Below are 19,833 nucleotides of genomic sequence, written 5' to 3' on the forward strand. Positions count from 1 at the left end.
TTCCAAACAGTGCTGTATTAACATTAGTATTTCTGATAGACTTTTCTAGCCACAAAATTTTCACATTTGAATATTCTCCAGGCATCTACCTACATCCAGACACTTTTCAGTAGTACCTCTGCACGCCGATAGGTGGTGCCATGCAGCTCTGCAGTGACGTTTTTCTGCTCCAGAAATGACATGCAGAACCTATCTAGACGCCATTCCTGTGTGCTATCAGTTCCTTTCTTTCCACTTCACAAGACCTAGATCCTGAGCTACCTTTTGTCCATTTAAGACCATTACCCACTCAATAAAATTGTTTTACAGTGTGCAAAGGACGTCATCTCCAAAAATTACAGATTTTAAGCATGTAAGGACTTTCGCAAACAAATGTCTGTGGCTTATTCTCACCAAATTTGCCTATAGTGCTTTGTGTTGAGCCACTACTCTAAGGCCTGCAGTGACTGCATGTTGATGAACCTGAAGGCCATTAGAGGCTGCAAGGTGACGCTCTACATCCTAAAACACCAGAAGACCCCACAGTGGGAACGGCCCATGTTGAAAGTTCGGTCCATGTTCTGTTTGAGATACAGAAAAGGAACAAGTCGTTCTAGGCTCAGCCTTCTATCTGGAATACCTAAACGGATTGAAAAGTACTACTCAGCCACGCTCAGACTGTTCTGATCATTGCCGACTCCCACTGGTACACCGATGGGCCCCACAGAGCTAAAAGGTTCGCTGCCTGGCAGCGGGTTTGACCTCTGCGCCAGGTGGACCATCCAAGCCCATAATAATGCTGCCTCTGGTGCCAGTCTCAACTCAACCTTCTGCACCACGGTCTGCGCCGGTTCCCAGCGCATCAACACTGATGTGGACCTCGTTGAGGCCAGATGATGGGTCTCCAAATTGTCCTCTTTGATGTCAAGTCGGAGCCGTTCGACATCAATCACAGTCGATCCTGGTTGCGTTTGAGGTTCCATTTCCCCTACTTGGTCTGCTACCAAAATGACAACAGCACACCCTGAATTCCCTATTAGGCACAGATTTGGCTAACTATTACAATGTGGATGATGAGATTGGCCGATCTTATCATGAGGAAAATTTGTATTATGACCTGCAGAAGGCTAGTGGGATTGGATCCTCCCAAGTCTGGTCTCCTCTCACCCCCTAGCTCTGCCACTGTGGATAGTGATTCTTATGCCATGGTTATGTGTAGAGTGGCCGGAGTCCTTGACCTCCTGTTCCCTCATCCTAGAGGCAAGACCAATGTTCTTACAGAGGTTCTTCGCCCAGGGCAGACATCTACTGAGCGTTTTTACCATTTAAAAAGGCCCTTATGGATACTTTGTTGGGGGCAGGAGCAAACATTGCTTTGGACACCTGGTCAAACGCCAAATTGCACAAGGCCACCGGCCTGCCCAGGTGACCTTGCATTTCTATCTCTCCACCCCTGATAGCCTGGTGGGGCAGGCATCTGCAAGCAAGATTAATCCCAGTACGTTACAGATGACTCCCGCAAATAGATGGAGAGTTCAGTAAGACGGTTTTCCACCAGCTTGGAGCTCAGGTCGGTGAATGCCAGCTGTCTGCTGGGGTGCTATTCTCATGCCCTGTAGGATTCGGTGGCTCGAGTCCTCATAGCTGTCCACGACAATGTCTGACCAGTCCTCACCTAGGCTATACTGGGTAATCATAACGCAGCTAAGGTCAGCTTTCTTTGTGGTTTAGACACCCCCAGTTCCATCAGGCGGACCATTGGCAACAGAATTGCCATTTGCAGCCATGCTTGGCTGTGGTCCACCAGTTCTTCAGGCAATGTTCAGTCATCCCTCATGGATATGCGGTGGATGGGACTTGCCTGTTTGGGGGTAAAGCAAACAGCACTCTAAAGTGGTTCAAGGAGAGCAGGGTCACAGCAAGCTCCTTGAGCTAATCTGAGCCACCTTGCCAGCTGCATCGGCCCAACCGTTCCATTTGTAGTTTCGGCCGAGGTGTCCCATACAGTCAGCTAACCCTGACATGACACCCAATAGTTTCAGGGACACGGCAGTGGTGCCCACTGGCCTCCCCAACCAGTCCAATACCCCCCCCCCCCCCCGCAGCCCCACCTGCCAAGCTCCTTTAGAGTGCCCTAGTGGATAACAGCTACCTGTTAGGAGGAAGATCTGATTATCATTGCCAGGATGGCAGGCTATAACATCAGAGAAGTGGGTCCTGCAAATAGGGCAGAAGGGCTACATCCTATCTTTTGTTTTCTGGACAGAGCTGCACCTTTCCCCCAGCTACTGACAGGATCATCTTTCTGTTTTGCAGCAAGAAGTGCAATCCCTTCTGGCCAAAATATTTACATAGAGGATGACTGCAACAGACGTAGGACTTGGTTGTTATACCTGCTACTTTCTGTTGCTAAAGACAGAAGGAGGACTTTGTCCAATTTTAAATCTGCACTCCCAATGCCTTCCCCTAGAAGGAGAAATGCTCACACTGGCCCAGGTCTAGTCTGCCCATGACCCTGGTGACTGGATAGTGCTGTTGGACCTGTGGTTTATAGTAGGACAGGAGCATTTTCAGTTTTCTGTGCTCCTGTTTGGTCTTAAGAGTCCCCCTTAGTGTTCACAAAAGTGAAGGTGGTGGAGGCAGTACATCTTCGGAGGTCAGGGGTGGCAGTCTTGCCGTAACTCAACAACTGACTATGCAAGGTGGGTGTCAAGGCGGTTGGATCCTCAGGAACAGTACCCTCGAGAAGCCCAACTCCAGCAGCTCTGACTAAGACAGCACAAAGGATCAGAGTTGCCAGACGGGGGAAAGTAGATTAGGGAGGTTACTGCAGAGAAGGACCCTGCAAAAGGAAAATAACACAAATATACCGAACTGAGATTTTTACTGCCTCTGGCATTTGTTTCAAGTTATCGCTGATGTTACACACCATACAATGACAATAAATAACTAACAACTAGGTTCCAAATCTTCTAACGCTCTCTGTTTTATCTATCCTGGTTGATTAGGATTTTGCGGGAATGCTCTCAGTTCACATCTCTTATCGCACAATGAGCTGTTCTGCAATAATAATAAGGCTCAAGTTAACGGAGTACTAACATTAGCGGGGTACAGATAACAAGGAGTTGGGTTTCTGGCAATGTCCTTTAGTTACTTTCACCAAGCATACATACATCTGTGTTGATTGTCACAAAAGTTCACAATTTTCCTTCAGAACTGCTTGCCCACGAGTAGTTCCTTGAGCACATACCACGAGTAGCTGTTAATTCCACAGCCCAGGTTAATTATCATGAAGGCCCCGAGCTCAGCACTCAAAAATGTTCCAATATTCTGTTTCGTTAAAGAAAATCTTCCAACAAAAAGACTTTCCTATCATAGCCTACTTCTTTCCAGCACACGCTGAAGCACCAAGGAGTTCCCATGACCTCCACAACAAAGAGATTCCAGCCTGCTGTCCTGCCTCCTCTGACATCCTGGAAGACTCTGAATAACAGGCACAGACGCCACTTACAAGGCCTTATATAGCAGTCCACTTCAAGATGGCCACTAAGAGTTTGTGCAGTTCCGCAAGACTACACAAACCTCACAAGAGAGTTTTTAGAAACTGTGGCCATCTTGGAACAGTCGTGTTCTAAGGATGCTGGCCATTTTAGAATCGGCCCAAGGTCCAAGAGTGAGTCTGGTGGCCATAATCAAATCTTGAGGTAACGGCAAGCCCACCAACTGCAACCTCCTGGACTTTGACATTTGCGGCAGAGTAGCTGTCCCGGATCCCTGGGAGTAATGATAGCAGATGTCAGGGCAATCTGGCATGCAGAGGAGGCAGACGGAGGTGGGGATGGGTGCACGCACAGCAGCTCATGATTGCGTGTTTGCCACAGACATTTGTCAACTGCCTCCAGACTAAGGTGAACCTACTGTCATCTTTCAGATTCACTGTCTAAGTGCCAAAGTCACACTTGATTTCATCTCAGACACTCCCTTTTATCAGAGCTTTTCTGGACATGGTTCGGTTTTATGCTGTTCCTTCAGGAATACAGACCATTCGGGTTATGATCCTGATCTTTCAGCCTTGGTCCTGGATTTCAGTGAAATGGACTGAGAGGCTGCTGGGACTGATGGCCTCCTGCCCTTCTACTGGTTGAGCATGTCAAATGGCATACGCAGGCTCTGCAGTGGGATCTGAATTTTAAGCAGGCCTAACATTAAGGGAACGTTTCCAACCACGTTCAGATGTCAGACAAGACTGTACAGCAGTGGTGGTTACCGGACCATGATTGGGTCAGCTGCAGAGCCTTCTCCATTCCCCACACACAGCACAGGGTGGTGACAATGCATCACTACTGAGTTATGGTTGCCACTGGGAAAAGTGGAGATCAGAGGCCTCTGGTCTCCGGCAGAGCCCTGGCTCCATATCAATCTTCAAGAGCTGCGAGCCATCCGCATTAAATGCCTTCTTTCCACTCATCAAGGGGAGACTGGTACAGGTGCTCACAGACAACTCTACTACCTTATAGCACTACAACAAGCACAGCTGGGTGTTGTCACAGACCCTGTGCCAGGAGGCCATGCACCTCTGGAAATGTCTGGACCACCAAGGAATTTCCATGTTGGTGAACCACCTGGTAGGATCGTTGAATACCAAGGCAGATGAGCTCAGCCATCAGCGCCTAGCTGATCACGTGTGCAGTTACACCCCAAGGTGCACAAGGTCTCTTACGCGAATAGGGAGAACATTGGCTCCATTTTTTCGCTACCGCCAAGAATACTAAGGGGCATATTTATACTCTGTTTGCGCTGGAATTGCGTCGTTTTTTTTTACGCAATTCCGACGCAAAACTAACTCCATATTTATACTTTGGCGTTAGACGCGTCTAGCGCCAAAGTCCATGGAGTTTGCGTCATTTTTTTGCGTGGACACCTACTTTGCGTTAATGATATGCAAGGTAGGCGTTCCCGTCTAAAAAATTGACTCCGAGGCATGTGCGTTGTATTTACACTCCCGGGCAAAATTCACGCCCGGGAGTGGGCGGGTCAAAAAAAATTACGTCCAGCCGCTTTTGCGCCATTTTTTAGCGCCTGGTCAGGGCAGGCGTTAAGGGACCTGTGGGCTCGGAAGGAGCCCAAAGGTGCCCTCCCATGCCCCCAGGGACACCCCCTGCCACCCTTGCCCACCCCAGGAGGACACCCAAGGCTGGAGGGACCCATCCCAGGGACATTAAGGTAAGTTTTTTTTTTTTTTTTTTTTTGTGTGGCATAGGGGGGCCTGATTTGTGCCCCCCTACATGCCACTATGCCCAATGACCATGCCCAGGGGACAGAAGTCCCCTGGGCATGGCCATTGGGCATGACTCCTGTCTTTGCTAAGACAGGAGTCATTTCAATGGGGGTTGGGAGTCGAAAAAAATTGCGCAAATCGGGTTGAGGCGAAAAATTTGCCTCAGCCTGACTTGCCCCATTTTTTGGCGCCCAAGCTCCATATTCCCCTACGCCGGCGCTGCCTGGTGTACGTCATTTTTTTTCACGCACACCAGGCAGCGCCGGCGGCTAACGTCATTGAATAAATACGGCGCCCGCATGGCGCTTCAGAATGGCGTTAGCCGGCGCTAATTTTTTTGACGCAAAACTGCGTTAGCACAGTTTTGCGTCAAAAAGTATAAATATGGCCCTAAATGTCAGCACTTCTGCACGTTGGAGTTTCCAAGGCATCTCTCACTGTGAGACATGTTTTGCCTTGAGTGGAACTCAGGACTCCTGTATGCCTTTTCACCAATTTCACTCCTGCTTGGAGTTCTCAAGAAGGTCAAGTCCGGCCTGGTCCAAGTTATTGTAGGGGTTCCAGATTGGACACAGATAATATGGTATCTAGAACTGTGCCAGGAGGCCCTGCACCTCCAGAAGTTGCTGAATCTGAGGGTGTTTCCCTCTCATACACCACCTGACTGGATCGTTAAATTCCAAGGCTGACATTCTCAGCCGATGAAACCTAGTGGATCACAAATAGCAGTTACAGCTGGAGGTGGCTCAGGGCATCTTATACTACTAGGGAGAACTGTGACTTGAGCTCTTCACCACTCCTGAGAATGTGCAGTGTTATCACTTGTTTATGCTGGAGGTCCAAAGGAGGCTCTCTCTTGGAAGTGCATTCCATCTAGAGTGGAGCACAGGCCTGATGTATGCCTTCCTGCTACTATCTCTCTTGCCACGAGTTCTGAAGAAGATCAAGAACAACAGGCCCAAGTCATTCTAATGGCTCCAGATTGGGCGAGGAGAGTGTAGTACCTGGAACTTCTGGACTTGAGCCTCTGCTTAGGCTGCCCTTTCGGGAGGGGCTGCTATTAAATCAGGGTTCTGCACCCGGGCCTTTGCAATCTCCACATTCATGTTTGGAGCTTGATCTGCGACAGCTGAGCACCTATGACCTTCCTCTGGGAATTGGCTGATGTCATCTTGACAGCCAGCCACCCCTCAACAAAAAATGCATACACCCGCCATTGGTACAAAATTTGGTTCAGTGGTCTGCAGATAGACCTCTTCCAGATAGTTATCTGATGCTTTATTTGTTTTATCCCTGACCCTGCAAAGAGTTTCTCTGGGCACAGTTAAAGGGACCTTTCTGCTTTTTTGAGGTTGCCAGATAAGCCCTTATTGTTTAAGTCTCCAGTTGTTTTGCTCTTTTTGAAAGGTTTACAAGATGTGTTTCCTTCCTTGCCCTTTGCCATGCCACAGTGGGACCTTAAACTGGTTCTTACGTCTCTGTTGTGTGCTTCTTTCAAGTCACTTCACATCTTCTCACCCTCAAGACAGTGATCCTCATCACCATAACAGCGCAGGGTGTGAGTAAATTTCACGTTCTCTGTATCAACCCACCATACACCACCTTTTTCTCAGGCAAGCTGTTTTTTCTAGCCTAAAGGTGTGAAGCCAATCCACGTTGTACAGATGATCACCTTGCTCCCATATTGTGCTCTGCCTCAGCCCTCTACGGAAACTCCATCGCTTGGACCCCAAGAGAATGTTGACCTTTTGCAGGGATCATACCAAAGAACACCAGTGGATGGTAAGCAGCATTGGGCAGACCACACTGATGTTGTAATTGTTTACTATCATGGTTGGTAGTGTTGTAAGCCTGTGGCTACCCAACCATATGTAATAGTTCCTAAAAAATACAAATAAAATAATAATAATAAAGTTGAGAGTTAAAGTTGATGAATATGTTAACTGTGGTGTCACTATAATACCTAAAGTGTTATTAAAGTTATGAGATAAGGTGCTACCTTCACAATGCTGCACACCACGGAGAAGCAGGACACCTACACAGGAACAGGTCGCCTCCACCCAGCAGAGGATCATGGCACAGGGCGGGGGTGGCAGATAACCTGTTGGTTGTAAATAAGGCATCCTGCTTCTCTGCAGGAGTGCACCGGAACTCTGTGCTGCAAGCCCATAATCGTGGTAGTACATTGCTATATAAATCTCTGTAACAACATCGGTAAAACAGACAAAATGTAAAACATGTGGAGGAGCAATACACAACATCATCACAAAGGAAGGGCAGGTACAGTGTGTGCAACATGGCAGCAAGCTTCCCTCATATAAACACAATAGTTACAGCACAGGCGTCAACAGTTAAAGATACAGACCCTTAAGAAACAGTCTGGCAGGAAACGCACTAGGCCTGTGACAGGAAGGAGTGCACCCGGCAATAGCGTGGAGAGTGGATCCTGAAAGGGACAGAGGACATGGCTGCCCAGCTCAGTAATCATTAGGCTGAAGAGGAAAGGACGTCTGAATTGTGGTGGGACAGACATAAAGCATAACTAGCACCAAGGATCTATTGCAAAGGAGTAGAGCGTGTATGGAAAAATGAAGAAGGTAGCAGAAGAAGTGAGGGATGGATGACGCTCAAGAGGACCGTAGAAGGTGCCTGTATCCTTTAGGGTGACAGAGAACGACTGAAATCAGACCAAGAAAGCAGCAAAGCCACCAAATCTGACCATCCCACTGGTAGTGACAAACCCAGCATAAGCCCAAGCAGTGCATAGTCTCTGACAGACTGGATTTATGGATCAATCGTAAGGGCAGTGCAAAATGTAATCTCCAGGAAGTACGATGTCAGATTTGGAATGTGTGAACAACTTCAGACACAAGATGCAGTCTAAGGAGAAGCTTATAGAAGCAGGTAAATATCTGCTGCCTGCACTCACTGTGCCTTACAATAGACTCTACAGCATACATGTACATCAGTTTAATGGTTCTGCTACTTCATGGACAATAGGTATTGCGAGGGAATGATAGGGTGAAGAGAAGCCTACTCTCTTGTTCAAACTTCAAATAATCACTTTGGGCCAGATTTACAAAGCCCTTGTGCCCTTTAGTGCCACATTTGCTGCAAACTTTTTGCTGCAAATGTGACCCTAACGGGCCACTAACATAGTGCCATATTTACAAGGCGGCGCGAACTAGGTTTGCACCACCTTGTAAACTTTTTGCTTCACATCATGCATAATATATCCAAAGGGGGCATTCCCTCATTAGAGGGTTGCTACAGATGGCTCAATGGAATCTACAAGATTCCATTGCACAGTTTCTAGCGTGAGGCTCCCATGGATTTCAATGGGCCTTTTAACACTATACTGGATTAGTGTCATTTGTTTTAACGCTAATCCAGTATAGTGTTACAATAGCGTCAAAACAAATTTGCTATTGCCCCTAACATGGCCATGGTGCTCCATGTTGTAAATACGGAGCTACCATGGTGGAGTTAGGGGATGCAAGAGGGCTGCAAGAAAAGTGACGCATCACTAGTGATGTGCCACTTTCTTGTAAATATGGCTCACAGGTCACATTTTCACCTTAAGGGCCAGATTTACAAGGCCCTTGTGCCCCCTAGTGCCACATTTGCAAATGTGATGCTAACGGGCCACTACCATAGTGCCATTTTTACAAGGTGGCGCAAACCAGGTTTGCTCCACCTTGTAAACCCTTTGCGCCACATCTTGCATAATATTTGCATGATGTATGCAAAGAGGGCTTTCTCTCGTTAGAGGATCGCTAAAAATGGTTCAATGGAATCTACAAGATTCCATAGCGTCAAAAAAAATTACGCTAGCGCCCCTAACATGCGCTATGGTGCGCCGTATTGTAAAAAGGGCGCTACCATTGTGGCTTTGGGTGACGCAAGGGTCCAAAATAAAAGGGGCGCATCACAACTGATGTGCCACTTTCTTGTAAATATGGCCCTAAGAAGTGTCATGTAAGCATTAAAACTACTAGTGGCAATGTAGGAAGCCCCACAGTTATGGGGTGCAAAGAGAGCAAAGTCATAGCTATCGGTAGTGCAGAGGTGCAGTGGCACTGGGACCCAGTAATGTGAGCGCCACTGAACATCAATTGGGGCCGTATTTTACTACCAGAGGGAAGAAGTCACGTTTTCCTTGGTTGGATTGGAGCCCAGGGCAGTTTTACAACGCCATTGAATGAGGCTGGCAAACATGAAATGGAGGGCCACAGACCACCAGCATGTGAGAACCGTCTAAGGGCATTCTGCAAGTGGGCTGTTCAAAATAGACCTATGGGCACTGGACCACGGGATTAAACAGGAATATCTACATCATTTGGCGAGCATTTGTAGCTTCAGAGCTGTACCAATTAGATAATCTGTTACAAGTATAAAGCTAGAACAGGACTGGAGGAAAAGTTAATGCGATTTATATTGACAAGAATGTCCAGACATATTAATGTTTTGTGTAAAAAAATTAATGATAAAAGAGAAATCAATATGTTAGATAAAGGCCTACTCTAAACGTAACAAACAAACTAGGTAAACATAGTAGGTAATATTAAAAAATAATGGGAAATTATAGCCAAACCAGGTGGTCTGTTTACCCTTAGCTGCAAGAATATTTTAGTTTTGTTATATCCGTTTTATTGTTCAAAATGCAATGAATAATTGAGCACATACAGAAAGGAGCTAAAAGTGCAAACGTAAACATTTATTAAAAACAGATTAAATATCCCACTTGGTAATTATGTGCTTTCAACAATACCTCCGTTAAGTGCCTCCCGGTAGAGATTATGGTTTCGTAACTACCTACCCAGAAAAACTCCACAAAAATGCTTAGTTCAGAACAATGCGCGTTCATACATAGAAAACTGATCAAAATGAACATCAGATACGACTAATTCCCTGTATGCTTATATTTCGGACCATGTATCGTTCTATGTGACCTTGTCTTAGCAGTAGCTAGTAACCTGGGCTTCATGGCACCTCGGTCACATCCACCGTCCGTTTTTCCGCACAACATAGCTCAGCGCCAGGCTTGCTCTGGACTACAAAGACCCCTCAGTACCAAGATGTATGTCTAGGTGCACATGCAAAACCAGAACGTGACTAGTGCCATGCTTCCGGGTCACTGCCGGAAATCCTACTTCTCTTTCAGTGCCTCCTTAAGGGTGAGAGTAGAAATAAAGTCAGCTGCTCCCAGGGCTTTTCTCCTCCGTGGGACCTCGAAGGTTCGCAGGCCTGCCTCACATGGTAGAAATATCGAGCTCGAGGGGCAATTGTCCAGTCACACCATACTCATGTCAAGCATCTAGAGCTGTGCTGGGTGGATCTGATCTGTAGTCCGTCGATATATCCGATAACCACTGGTTTATCGTTATGTATTATAGAGTGCATCCTCGGGGCCCCCAAAGACTTCACAGAAATAAATAACAAAGAAATGCTATCTTTCTCATGCCAGGTGGGACTTTGCTGTATCCCATCTGTTGTCGTTCAGTATAAAACACAAGTCGCGTGAACAAAAGTCTAAAGCAATCTGAGGCACGTGACGTCATGTCACCATAAAAACAGACACATAACACCACACTGGTCTGAAACAATCTGCGGTGGGTGGATGTGGTTCTCCACCAGTGCCCAATCTACATGGAGAACAGAGATGCGTCACTGCTCAAGAAGTAATCAAGACATCAGCGATGGAGATTGCCAGATGTTTGCTCTTCCAGATGGATGGAGAGACGACCTCGGCCCACAGTGTATGCGTGCGTCGAAAGAAATGTTCCTCGTAGGATCAAGCAGAGGAGGCGGCGAAGAAAACAGGATGCCTGTGAGCGCACTCAGGCGGGCCATGTCTAGCAACAGAGCAGGGCTGTGACAGGCGCTTGGCAAACGGAGTCACTTGGGAAATCCGGTTTATGAAAAGCTCCAGACGTGTGCACTACCACATGGAAGCATTTCCAGTCCCTCATCTCATTTTCAGCATGGAGCTGTGAACGTTACAGATATCAAGCCACTGCTCGGATATGTTCCTCTTCGGGAACAATCCGTTGCGGGGAAGTTTAGGATTCTGCTGCCTGTCCTTGTCGCTGACCACTTTCCAATACTCTTTTCCCTTGAACAGGAAAACGGAATTGTGCGTGTACGAGTAGTACGCAGCGTCAATGTTGCCAAAGGGGTGGTTGTTCCTCACGACTGCTGGGAATACGTCAGTGATCCTCCTGGGATAGTGATTGGCCACCCTGTTTCTTTTGACGTCAAAAGCATACACCTGTAAACAAAACAAAAACATACATTATGTTTTCTTGTAAATGAAGGGGCGCCTTCCTACACAAAAACAATCCTGCAAGGCTTTTTCCTCTATGTGTACTGCATAATGCAGCACACATCGATAGAGGAAAATACTTGGGGAAATAAAGATATTTCTCCTCGTTGCGCCTCCCCAGTGGATGCGTAAGGTTTTGACACATCCCCAGGTTTACAAGGTCTTGTAAATCTGGGGATGCATCAAAATCCTTGGGTGTTGCGTTGGAACACCCACGGAAATGATCATGGAATGCCTCCCTTGCGCAGAGTAAGACAGCGCAGCGATTTGCACTGCCTTGCTCCATATCTATGAGGCCTGTTAAAGTCCCACAAAGTGGCTTTACGTGGCCTCATAGATATGATTTCAAGGTTTGCACCACCGTTGTGTCACAAAAAATGATGCAAGTGCAAGGGGCTCATAAATATGCCTGAAGTATTTAATGCATCACATGCGATAAGGCTAAATGTTAACAAAATGGGCGCTATTAAAGCAAGTCAGAAAAGTAAGGGCAGAGATCTCCACCTGACTGTACTTTTCCAGCTCACCATTATTCTCACTACTGCACCTAAAAATCTGCACCAAGCGTGCTTTTACAGGCGTACTCCTGGGAAGAGAAGGAGATTATTCCAGCAGGCTCCTATCCCACTGTGAGGGATTCTCAAAAGCCAAGAACTCAGCACAGGGAATATTTAGGCTTCCCTTTGGAAATGCCCATTTTATTCCACAGGGAAAATATTTGTTCTTACTGAGAAAGTCTTTCCTATACACCCCCAGCAGATCTAGGGTGATCTGATCTTCTTCCCACTCTGCAAAGGGAGTTACTCTAGCCCTGTTCTATGAAAGGATTAACTCAGTTTGGGAATGCTCACAAACCCACAGGTTTCCCAAACTTCATGGGCAAAACCTCGCCTTGGAACACCCACTTCCCAACCCTTAAGTGTTATATACAACTATGTAAAATCTCCTCCCTCCTAATTTGGATTACATCTGCCAAGAATCCCTTTGCGATTTCCTGGTAGACGTAAAAAGGTAAATATGGTCCTAAACATACATTTATAACTGAATTTACCTTTCCTTTGTGAATCAGGAGGAATATATCTATTGTAGTGTATTGTATTCTATAGTATTTATAGAGCGCATTCCAGCCGTAGCATCGAAGCGCTAAGGAGTGAGTAAGCTGGGGGACGCAAGTATGAACAGAACATATCATTGTGACTAAAAGAAAAGAACATCCTCCCTAATTAGAAAAAAGCCAAGTTTTAGCTGCTTCCGAAAACGGAGGTAGGTCTCCTCCTGCACAGCAGAGACAAGGTCGGATACTAGCTTTAGTATCTTAGGAGGGCAAAGGTCATTAGGGGACCCTGATTTAACTCTACGCATCAATTCTTTTTGCCTGTAAAGGTTGAAAGCAGGTTAGCTTGGGTCTGATATCTGAGGCCATGGCTCCCCACTGAGGGATTCTGTTACTGTACATATTTATTGTAATATATATATATGTGCTTGTTCAACACATTATTCCAATAAACCCAAACTACTTGGCCACGGATTACATTGGTCAAAGAAGCTGCAGGCAAAAACAATCCAACTTGGTATTCAATGGACTGATCCTATTTGAAAAAAATGTGAAATACATGCGATTCAAAGCTATGGAGAGACTGGTGTGGAGAGCATCCTATAAGGACAGTGAAGTGAGAATTTAGTTTAGTTACCTACTACTTAGAGTTTAAAAAATGGTAAATTCTCTCTACAGAACCGCACAATTATGGGCTGAAGCCGAGGACATATATTGTGGGGAATCGCAATTAGCAGCTGTTAGTGTCCAACAGCATGTGATCAACAAGTCTAATAACAGCAAATCTCACAAAACACAGGCAAACTGGCCAGCTGTGCCGTACTACTCTCTGCTCCTGTGTAGGCAGTTGGCTCTGCATGCACTATTTCAAAGTAAGGAATAGTATGCACAGAGTCCAAGGGTTCCCCTTAGAGGTAAGATAGTGGCAAAAAGAGATAATTCTAATGCTTTATTTTGTGGTACTGTGGTCGAGCAGTAGGCTTATCAGAGGGTAGTGTTAAGCATTTGTTGTACACACACAGGCAATAAATGAGGAACACACACTCAAATACAATTCCAGGCCAATGGGTTTTTATATAGAAAAATATATTTTCTTAGTTTATTTTAAGAACCACAGGTTCAAGATTTACAAACAATACTTTAAATGAAAGGTATTTCACTTAGGGACTTTGAATTAGCAAAATAGCATATACAGTTTTCACACAAATGGCAATAAGCTATTTTAAAACTAGACACTTAGTGCAATTTTCAACAGTTCCTGGGGGAGGTAAGTGTTTGTTAGTTTTGCAGGTAAGTAAACCACCTACAGGGTTCAAAGTTGGGTCCAAGGTAGCCGACCGTTGGGGGTTCAGGGCAACCCCAAAGTTACCACACCAGAAGCTCAGGGCCGATCAGGTGCAGAGGTCAAAGTGGTGCCCAAAACACATAGGCTTCAATGGAGAAGGGGGTGCCCCGGTTCCAGTCTGCCAGCAGGTAAGTACCCGCGTCTTCGGAGGGCAGACCAGGGGGGTTTTGTAGGGCACCGGGGGGGACACAAGTCAGCACAAAAAGTACACCCTCAGCGGCACGGGGGCGGCCGGGTGCAGTGTGCAAACAGGCGTCGGGTTTGCAATGTAATCCAATGGGAGACCTAGGGGTCTCTTCAGCGATGCAGGCAGGCAAGCGGGGGACTCCTCGGGGTAGCCACCACCTGGGCAAGGGAGAGGGCCACCTGGGGGTCACTCCTGCACTGGAGGTCGGATCCTTCAGGTCCTGGGGGCTGCGGGTGCAGTGTCCTTACCAGGCGTCGGGTCTTTGAAGCAGGCAGTCGTGGTCAGGGGGAAGCCTCTGGATTCCCTCTGCAGGCGTCGCTGTGGGGGCTCAGGGAGGGTCAACTCTGGCTACTCATGGGCTCGCAGTCGCCGGGGAGTCCTCCCTGTAGTGTTTGTTCTCCTCAAGTCGAGCCGGGGGCGTCGGGTACAGAGTGCAAAGTCTCACGCTTCCAGCGGGAAACGTGTGTTGTTTCAAAGTTGCTTCTTTGTTGCAAAGATGCTTCTTTCTTGGAGCAGAGCCACTGTCCTCGGGAGTTCTTGGTCCTTTTAGATGCAGGGTAGTCCTCTGAGGCTTCAGAGGTCGCTGGACCCTGTGGAACGCGTCGCTGGAGCAGTTCTTTAGAAGTGAGAAGACAGGCCGGTAGAGCTGGGGCCAAAGCAGTTGGTGTCTCCGTCTTCTCTGCAGGTTTTTCAGCTTAGCAGTCCTTCTTCGTCTTAGGTTGCAGGAATCTATCTTGTCGTGTTCTGGGAGCCCCTAAATACTCGATTTAGGGGTGTGTTTAGGTCTGGGGGTTAGTAGCCAATGGCTACTAGCCCCGAGGGTGGCTACACCCTCTTTGTGCCTCCTCCCTGAGGGGAGGAGGGCACATCCCTAATCCTATTGGGGAAATCCTCCATCTGCAAGATGCAGGATTTCTAAAAGTCAGAATCACCTCAGCTCAGGACACCTTAGGGGCTGTCCTGACTGGCCAGTGACCCCTCCTTGTTTTTCTCATTATCTCCTCCGGCCTTGCCGCCAAAAGTGGGGCCGTGGCCGGAGGGGGCGGGCAACTCCACTAGCTGGAGTGCCCTGGGGTGCTGTAACAAAGGGGGTGGGCCTTTGAGGCTCACCGCCAGGTGTTACAGTGCCTGCAGGGGGAGGTGAGAAGCACCTCCACCCAGTACAGGCTTTGTTACTAGCCACAGAGTGACAAAGGCACTATCCCCATGTGGCCAGCAACATGTCTGGTGTGTGGCAGGCTGCTAAAACTAGTCAGCCCACACTGGTAGTCGGTTAAGGTTTCAGGGGGCATCTCTAAGATGCCCTCTGAGGTGTATGTTACAATAAAATGTACACTGGCATCAGTGTGCTTTTATTGTGCTGAGAAGTTTGATACCAAACTTCACAGTTTTCAGTGTAGCCATTATGGTGCTGTGGAGTTCGTGCATGACAGACTCCCAGACCATATACTCTTATGGCTACCCTGCACTTACAATGTCTAAGGTTTTGCTTAGGGCTGTAAGGCCTGCTAGAGGGGTGACTTATCTATACCTATAGGCAGTATGAGGTTGGCATGGCACCCCGAGGGGAGTGCCATGTCGACTTAGTCATTTTATCCCCACCAGCACACACAAACTGGCAAGCAGTGTGTCTGTGCTGAGTGAGGGGTCCCCAGGGTGGCATAAGATATGCTGCAGCCCTTAGAGACCTTCCCTGGCATCAGGGCCCTTGGTACCAGGGGTACCAGTTACAAGGGACTTATCTGGATGCCAGGGTGTGCCAATTGTGGAAACAAAAGTACAGGTTAGGGAAAGAACACTGGTGCTGGGGCCTGGTTAGCAGGCCTCAGCACACTTTCAAATCATAACTTGGCATCAGCAAAGGCAAAAAGTCAGGGGGTAACCATGCCAAGGAGGCATTCCTTACACCCTGCTTCTCACTAAGCATTCTGGTAGGCTGAGCAAATTTCAGCATTACACACATAAAGCTAATTTATGATGAACAGAGTGACAAGTGGTAATGTTGCATATTACATCCATCTATGTTTCTGGTGCTACATACCATCCGTGGATTCTTTTAGAGCATGGAAGGTGCATCGATGTACAAAAAACTTAAATGGCTGCTATTAACAAGCATTGACAAAGCTAATAGGTCTGGGTTTAACATGCTAATGCATGCATCATTAGCACATTGGAGTGAGGAACAGAGGAGGGCGTCAGCAGAAGAGGCCAAAGAGGTCTAACATTGTAAATTAGTTCCTGAAGTCACTCAATGCAAGTACTGGAATGGAGGTAGAACGATACACTCAAACAGCCAATAGCTTCAGGTCAGACGTGTACTGCAATGGGCCGAACCAAAATGTGTTTGAGAAAGTCTCAAGCCAATGCCTGAAAGAGGCTGGTCAAAGAAAGCCATAGTTGCAAGGGGCAGGCCCAAAGTCCACTCTATACATGTGATTAGCAATAGGTATTTGAGAACCTTTCTGTCAAAACTCATAACTAAAACGTAGGACCTCAGAGGGGAAAACAGCAATGCGCATGCCTGCTGCTTTACTAATCCATACGTGTTTCTTGGTACTCAAGCACCACCAAATGTGTTGAAACTGATTGACCTCCAAAGGTGCGCTGGGAGATGAGCGAGTCCTGAATAGAACTCGTTTCTGACTTATTCACATCAGCTCACAGCATTGGCAAGTTCACCTCACTAATCAAAATCCTACCCCTCTGAACTGGAGCCCAGCAGAAGATAAGGGTAATCATTCAGGAAGTCAATGTAGACATAATTTCTCCACTGCCACGGGTGGTTGGGGGTTTTAATGTATTGAGCGCTAATTCAACTGCATATCCCGGAGACAATATGCAGTCATATGAAGTTAATATGCAGTTAAATAAAAAATGTTGAGCGCACAATTTAGGTGGTCTCAAGGTTGTTAGGGGATTTCCTTTTCACGATTATGCATAGTTTGGCTGGGAATGTACACGGTGAGTTACATATTTGCTATAATTCTAGCTAATGCTACATTTACTACATGAGAAACATTTTTGCATGTTAAAGTCATGACTTTCACACTGATTACAAGCTGTGAGAAAAAAAGATAAACCTTTTTGTTTCAAAGTTTCAGGGAAAATAGTTTTGAAGGTAGTTCGCTAGAAACCGGCACATTAATACTGACAGCCTATTACCTCTCCTACGGTTTAGGAGGAAAAACTATGCGAGTGCATAGATGTATGAAAAGTGGAAACTCTGAACTGTCAAAATGCTATAAATTACTTACATTTCAGAAAAGGGGAAAACTCTACAAACTGTGGTAGGCCAATAATCAGTAACATATATGAAGAGTATGGCACTCCGCAATCTATTGCTGGACCAATAATTGAGAACACGTGTGAAAAGTAGGAAGGTTTTCAGACCAAGCGTAGGCTAATATTAGGCAATACTTAGGAAAGTCATCAAACTACAGGTAGGCAATTATTCTGGAGCTGAACAACACGAGTTGCATGTAATACAAACTTAGGCCCTGATTTATACTTTTTTTGCACCGCATTAGTGTCATTTTTTGACGCTAAAGTGGCCCAAACTTATAAATTTTGTATGTTTGCGCCGCTTTTGCGTCAAAAAATGACACTAATGCGGTGCAGAAAAAGTATAAATCAGGGTCTTAGTACACTACTAGACTTCACTATTTTCTACATTCACATGACAGGAAAAGGACCTGGATTGACTCATGCTTTATTACTTTGCATAGGCTTTTTTTGAATCACCTTTTTAAATTTGGAATATGAAAAACAGAAAAAAAACTTAAGAACTTTACTTACATGAGCATCTTTGAAGAAATATATACACTGATCCCTCCTGTCAAAGAATGCAGTGTTTATGGGGCTGGGAATTTTAGGAAATCCTTCTGAAATAAGCTTGGGATACTGGTTTCCTTGAGCGTCTTTGATGTATGCCTGATCATTTTCATTGTCATATCTCCAGTACTGAGTACCTAATAGAAGAAAGCCAAAAGACATATTGCAACCGTTTAGCCATGTCTAAAATACAAAACACTCATTTAGGTATGGATTTTGTTCAGTTCCACGTGTCACCATTTGGCTATCCATTTATGCAATGTTGAACCCGAAACATAGGAAGAAATTTCCAAAACAACGTTCCTTGGTGAGTGAGATGTCTGATATAACTCACTCTACAGTCACGCGGCCTCTAGACCATGATCTTACAGTTGCCACAAACAAACTTATAAAATATATTACAGCACGCCAGAGCGATGATCTAAATTCAACCAGAGACTTGTCTGCTCTTAAATTAGAAGATTGCCAGTTCGCAGATGGAGCCATCAAGGGAGATTGAATGCCCATGCTTTAGTTAGTATCACAGGAACCTAACTGTTTCATACAGCTGAACTGCTTTTATTTAACATCCAGAAACAATGTCCTGCCCTCGCATAAATATAAAGCAAAGCCACTTGAAAGAAACCATACGAACACTGTCATGAGAAGTCAAACATGGTCCCTTTGGGTCATCTGAAGATAAGCCTAACACTAAGTTTTATCAGGTTTTTCTTTCAGGTCCCTGAACACAGGCTATTGACATAATTAAGGCAACTCTGCCTACAGGTTATTGGAAACTCTATCTTTGATATGATCAATCGATCCCCATCGGGTGGATGCCAGTTGAAAGAGTTAAGTTTCCAGGAGTCTCCTGAAGCACATGTAGTCTGGTTTTGCTTTCGCTCATGGGTTCAAGGAGTACCACAGTTCATGGTCCTGAACTCAGGCTTCTCGTTTGGAGCCTTATTGGTGAAAGTGGTGAAGGGAGGCAGATTATAGAGTTCTGACGGGAACGCACTACCTGTGTATTTCTGAAGGTCCCCGTATCCTTTGCTACAGTAGGCCTTGTTAACAATAGAAAGTTTTAAGTTTGATCCTAGAGTCACCTGGGATCCAGTGGAGCACTTTCCTTGGTCGTCTGATATAACTTTGTTGTGATAAACTGCTGATAATCATTATTGTGCATAAACACAAGTGGTACAATGGTAGGAACACATTCCAATATTGAATTACTTACAACGAGCTTCTAAATTGATCGTTGGTAGTGTACTTTAATTACCACAAAATATATTTTTTTCATTTTTTTGGACATCAAACCAAAATGACATATATACATCAAATATATAACAAACACATAGACTTTCATCAAAAATATTTATACATATATCTAAACAGACATATAAAGACGCTGTCCTCATCAGTCTCCAAAATTATTTGCAAATAGTGGTTGTCAAAATATATGAAGACTATCATCCACATGAAAGAGGTGGTTGCGACTGCTATCACATCTTATGTCTCCACTTTCCTTAAGTGTAAAATTAAGGGAAAGGTGTGAGCTCTGATCTTAGTCCATACATTCTCTATTTTTTGCAACCCCCTTTTCAAAGAAGGTTGACGCGTTTTGGTCCCTTTATATACGGGCCTCTTCAGGACTCATGGAGAGATAAAGACCACATGCTGTGTCAAAAGTGCATGCCATCTTACGTCAATTGTCTGAGCACAATCCGAAACTCGCGTTATCCCGACGTCAGGAACGCGATAGGAGGTCTGATTCATCGGGCCACACGCAGATACTCTAATAAGATATTAATAAATTGATAACGCGAGTTTCGGATTGCGCTCAGACTATTGGCGT

General features: G+C 45.9%; 1 protein-coding gene across 1 annotated transcript in view; it reads right to left on the reverse strand.

Moving 5' to 3' along the window:
- Positions 1 to 9,905: 9,905 nt before the first annotated feature.
- Positions 9,906 to 19,833, reverse strand: part of MMP21 (matrix metallopeptidase 21) — a 63,475-nt gene continuing 53,547 nt past the window's right edge. The window contains exons 6-7 of the mRNA XM_069239696.1: positions 17,964 to 18,136; positions 9,906 to 11,528 (exon numbers count right to left, since the gene is read on the reverse strand). Coding sequence (XP_069095797.1) covers positions 11,226 to 11,528; positions 17,964 to 18,136 — 476 coding nt within the window. The 3' untranslated portion in view covers positions 9,906 to 11,225. The remainder of the gene's footprint in view (positions 11,529 to 17,963; positions 18,137 to 19,833) is intronic.

Source organism: Pleurodeles waltl, chromosome 6 (genome assembly GCF_031143425.1).
Source record: "Pleurodeles waltl isolate 20211129_DDA chromosome 6, aPleWal1.hap1.20221129, whole genome shotgun sequence".
Lineage (NCBI taxonomy): Eukaryota > Metazoa > Chordata > Amphibia > Caudata > Salamandridae > Pleurodeles > Pleurodeles waltl.